This window comes from Plectropomus leopardus, unplaced genomic scaffold, assembly GCF_008729295.1.
Source record: "Plectropomus leopardus isolate mb unplaced genomic scaffold, YSFRI_Pleo_2.0 unplaced_scaffold25732, whole genome shotgun sequence".
Classification (NCBI taxonomy): domain Eukaryota; kingdom Metazoa; phylum Chordata; class Actinopteri; order Perciformes; family Serranidae; genus Plectropomus; species Plectropomus leopardus.
The window spans coordinates 1-4,314 of NW_024627971.1; the positions used below are offsets into that span (position 1 = coordinate 1).

Sequence of the window (4,314 nt, forward strand, 5' to 3'; positions counted from 1 at the left end):
GGTTTTTGTCACAATGCCACTTTGTTTTTAGATGAAAAAAATCTCAATGTATCTTTTTGTTGTTTAGCTGCTGACAGTCTGGGATTCGTCAATGATTAGCAGCTACCTTTTTGTGACAGGTCATGACATCACCGATCATTTGTCCAATCAGATGTCCCTCTCGGTGTCCTCACCTGTCACCGTCTCCCCATTGTCATTTTCTCCAAAAGCCAAACTGTCGGGTTCGAACTCTATCTCATCGCTCCGGTACCGCGCACCAGACCGGAACGTCCTCCCAACACGACCTGGAGGACAGGAGCACAGGTAGACAAGAGGACAGGAAGAGAGAACAGGAGGACAGGCAGACAGGTAGACAGGAGGCCAGAAGGACAGGTGGACAAGAGGACAGGAGGACAGGTGAGATTTAGATTCATCTGAAGGTTTCAGATTAAATGTCCCGTCTCCTGCGTCCCTCCTGTGTCCCCCTGTCTTACCCACAAGGTATCCCTGCCTGCTGAAGTGTCTCAGTCTCTTCAGCTCGTTCGGGGACAGCTCGCTCTCCGTCTGTCTCGCCGTGGCGTCCAGGCGCTCCTGTCGTTTGAACATCCTGTACGGAGTCGGGTTGATGATGGGAAACTTGAGCAGGTTCAGAGTCGTCCCTGAATGTCCCCGAGGACAAAAATCAGAGCAGAGACACAGTCAGCTGATCACAGTCCAACAAAACATCAGAGAGGGACACTGACGGGAGGACAGGGGAGATTTCTACCATTTCAAGGATTTTTGGATGTTTTCAGGATTTTCGAATGTTTTGGGGATTTTCGAACATTTTGGGGATTTTCGAACGTTTCTGGGTTTAAGAATATTTCTCAGATTTTAGGACGTTTCTGGGTTTTGTCCTGCAGGCTATGAGTTGAGTATCTCTGTATCACAGTTTTTCTGCAGTGTGCAGTTATATTTTTCCCATGATGCACTGCGAGTTTAGACATGAAACAGATAGGGCGGTGGGCGGAGTCTGGCGTGCTCACCTGGCCACGGGGAGATGGTGGCCTTGTGGATGAGGTCGGAGGCCTTGGACTTGCAGTAGTCGGACACGAGCAGCGTGTTGAAGAGCGTGGACTTGCCGGCGTTGGCGCTGCCCACCAGGTACACGTCGCCTTTGTACTTCCAGGAGCGCTGCAGGGCAGAGATCAGCCCCTCCACGCCGTACCCGGTCTTGGCGCTGATCAGGTGGATGTCGGTCACCTGACCTCCGAAGCCGGCGTCCTGGCAGTACTGAGAGAGCTGCCGTTTGATTCGCTGCAGGTAGTTGGGCGAGTCTCTGGGCAGCATGTCGATTTTGTTGCCAAGGACGACGACGTGCTTGTTGGCGCCCACTAGCTCGGGCAGGTCAGGGACGATGGAGTCTGGGATGTCCAGCAGGTCAACGATGAGCAGCACCAGCGCCTTCAGGGGGCGGAGCCGCTGCACCACGGCGCGGTACTGGTCGGCGGTCATGCTGAGGTTCAACGCCTTGCGATGATGCGTCAGCAGGTGGCAGCGCTGACACGTGGCGCCGCTCAGACGCTCCTCCTGCAGCAGCGCCTTGTACTTCTCGCTGGGCAGGTACCCGGGGACGGCGGCGGCGGTGCAGTGCAGGACAGCGCCGCAGCCTGAGCAGCAGGTGTTGCTGACCGGCTCGTCCTCGTCCGGCGTGCCGTAGACTTTATGCTCACCTTTAACCGCCGACTTCTTCTTTTTCTTCTTTGCCGCCACGACGCTCTCGTCCAGTGGGAAGTCGACATCGTGGAACTCGATGAGAGAGTCAGGCTCCGCCTCCTGCCTGGCCACGCCCCTCAACGCCTGCAGCTGCCGCTCCAGAGACCTCAGGTGTCTCTGAGGAGCAGGAGGAGCAGGAGGAGGAGCAGAGGAGGAGGAGGCGAGGCTGAGCTGATGGAGGAGGTCTTTCTCCTCCTGATGGTCCTCCTCCAGATCTGAACTCAGCAGGAGAGAAGAAACCAAATGTTGTTTTGTTTTCTAAAATGTTGAAGTGTTTTGACCCTCAGGGCCACCGTACCAGACCCCTACTGTTGAAGACTAATCCTTTCTGTCACTGCTGTTGTGTTCAGTTATTTTGCACAAACAATTTATTTTTTCCTTTGAAGAGAAAAAGCTATTTTTTAATAGAAAACAACCCCAAACGTTTTAAAGACAAAATACAAATCACCCAAAAAAATTAACAAAAAAATGCCAAGATTTATTAAAAAATAATAATTAAAGACACAATCTGTGGAGATTTTGTTAAAAAAATAAATAATAAATTCGGGCTGGGGCGATGCGTCGACGTAATCGATTGCGTGAATACGTCGAGCAGCGTCGAGCGTGTTGTTTCGCGTTTCGGCGCTCGTGTATCAGGTTAAACGGTGCACGCTGCGCCCCTGAGCAGCACCTGTCAGGCGCGTCTGAGCCGCGCGTCAGCTGCAGAACAGCCACAGAATGCTTCCCTTTCAGAACAAAAGCCCCCTGACTGCGTCTCTGTGGACAGCCGCCATCAGCTCCTGACATAATGCATTTTATTTTTGAAACATTGACAGGATGTGGTTGTCAGCTGTGCAGGAGCTTGTATAACTTCATAAATGAGAGGAACGTGCTTATAAATATGAAAACGCAGCAGTCACATCAGCAGGCAGCGGTGCGCCTTAAGGCAGTTCAGGCTGGACTGTTGTGATGCAGAAAGAACGGACGAGTTATAATTATTTCTGTTAGAGAAAAGTTTGAGTGTTATTCAAACTGCAGCAATTTCACTGTCAGATGTTTTGTTGTGCTGTTAGATTTGAGGTTTGTTACTGAAACAAAGAGGAACTTTTGTTACTCCTGTTGGATTATTAAATGTAGATTACACCACACCTTTGACTCCAGTGGAACAAGCTCGCATTCGTTTTATTTTGGAGAGACTTTATATCAGACTGTCAAACACAGATTAGCAGCTGGTTTTAGTTGGGGAATAATGCGCTGCAGTGTTTTTTAAAATGTTATTTCCAGTAAAGTTGTTGTTATATTAATCAAGTAATAAAAAAATAATAGTCAGATCAATTTAAAAATAATCGTTAGGTGCAGCCGTAAAAAAAATAACTAACAAATTTTCAAAATATTTTTTTTAAAAAATGCCAGAAAATTTTGAAGAAAAAAAAATCACCAAAAAAATCATCTCATTTAGAAAACAAATGCCTCAAAAATGTGCCGTTAATATAAAATATACACAACAATTTGCCCCAAAATAAAAATTAAGGACCTCGTCGATTTTTAAAAATTGTTTGACATGCCACCTGTCTCACCTGTCCCTGTCCCATCTCACCTGTCCCTGTCCTGTCTCACCTGCCCTGTCCTGTCTCAACTGTCCCTTACCTGTCTCAACTGTCCCTGTCCCATCTCACCTGTCCCTGTCCTGTCTCACCTGCCCTGTCCTGTCTCAACTGTCCCTGTCCCATCTCACCTGTCCCTGTCCCATCTGACCTGTCCCTGTCCGATTTGGCCTGCCCCTGTCCCTGTCCCTGTCTCTGTCTCACCGGTACCTGTCCTGATTGTCCCTGTCTCACCTGTCCCTGTCTGACTTGTACCTGTCTCTGTCTCACCTGTACAGTCCACAAACACGAACTTCTCCTCCAGCTCCGGGTCCACCGTGCAGCTGCGCTCCGGCCCGCCGGCTCTGCTGCTCCTCCGCCGGCTCATCCGGAGCGCGGCGGCGGCCTCTGAGCCGGAGCCCGCGGAGGGGAACCGGCGGGCCGGCAGACACGGTCCGCTCCTCGCGGCCCTGAGGACTCCGAGCTGGACCGCCTTCCACATGTTTAACACCCCTGGAACACCGCGCGCTCACCTTGGAGCTCGACACACGCGCCACACACACTCCGTGCGCTGAACACACAACTTCCTGAACGGATGTGACGTAACCTCGCCGTTTGTTTATCTTCCGTTAAAAAAAGATATGTATATTTATATTCATTTTATTTTTTCACAACTACACCAAAGTCTCAAATACAAAATGACGCAATACGTTAATACACGATCAGTTAATAAAAATAAATAGATTAAAACATTGTGACGTCACAAACTGTCTCCCGTCTGAGAGGAGGTGACGCAGACGAGAGGTCTCACTCTGCAGCAGATTCAGAATCCAGAACTACAAAAACAATATTTGAGAAGTCAAAGTCAAACACATGATGAGATGTTTTACACATTAGAAAAGGAGTCAAAGAAGTTCAGGCTTATTTAAACCCACCCATTCTCCATAAGTCATTCATTATTTATAATTATTTCCTTTTTATCTTTGTCATACAAAAATATGAAGTCATTACTGATAAA

At 48.9% G+C, this 4,314-nt stretch overlaps 1 protein-coding gene across 1 annotated transcript; it reads right to left on the reverse strand.

The window, feature by feature from the left end:
- Positions 1–132: 132 nt before the first annotated feature.
- On the reverse strand, positions 133–3,878 carry LOC121966738 (nitric oxide-associated protein 1-like). Its single transcript, XM_042516807.1, has 4 exons — positions 3,588–3,878; positions 1,005–1,949; positions 474–638; positions 133–284 (listed from the first exon to the last, which is right to left on the reverse strand). Exons 1-4 carry the CDS (start codon positions 3,796–3,798, stop codon positions 148–150), a joined length of 1,458 nt encoding a protein of 485 aa, XP_042372741.1. The 5' UTR covers positions 3,799–3,878; the 3' UTR covers positions 133–147.
- Positions 3,879–4,314: the final 436 nt, after the last annotated feature.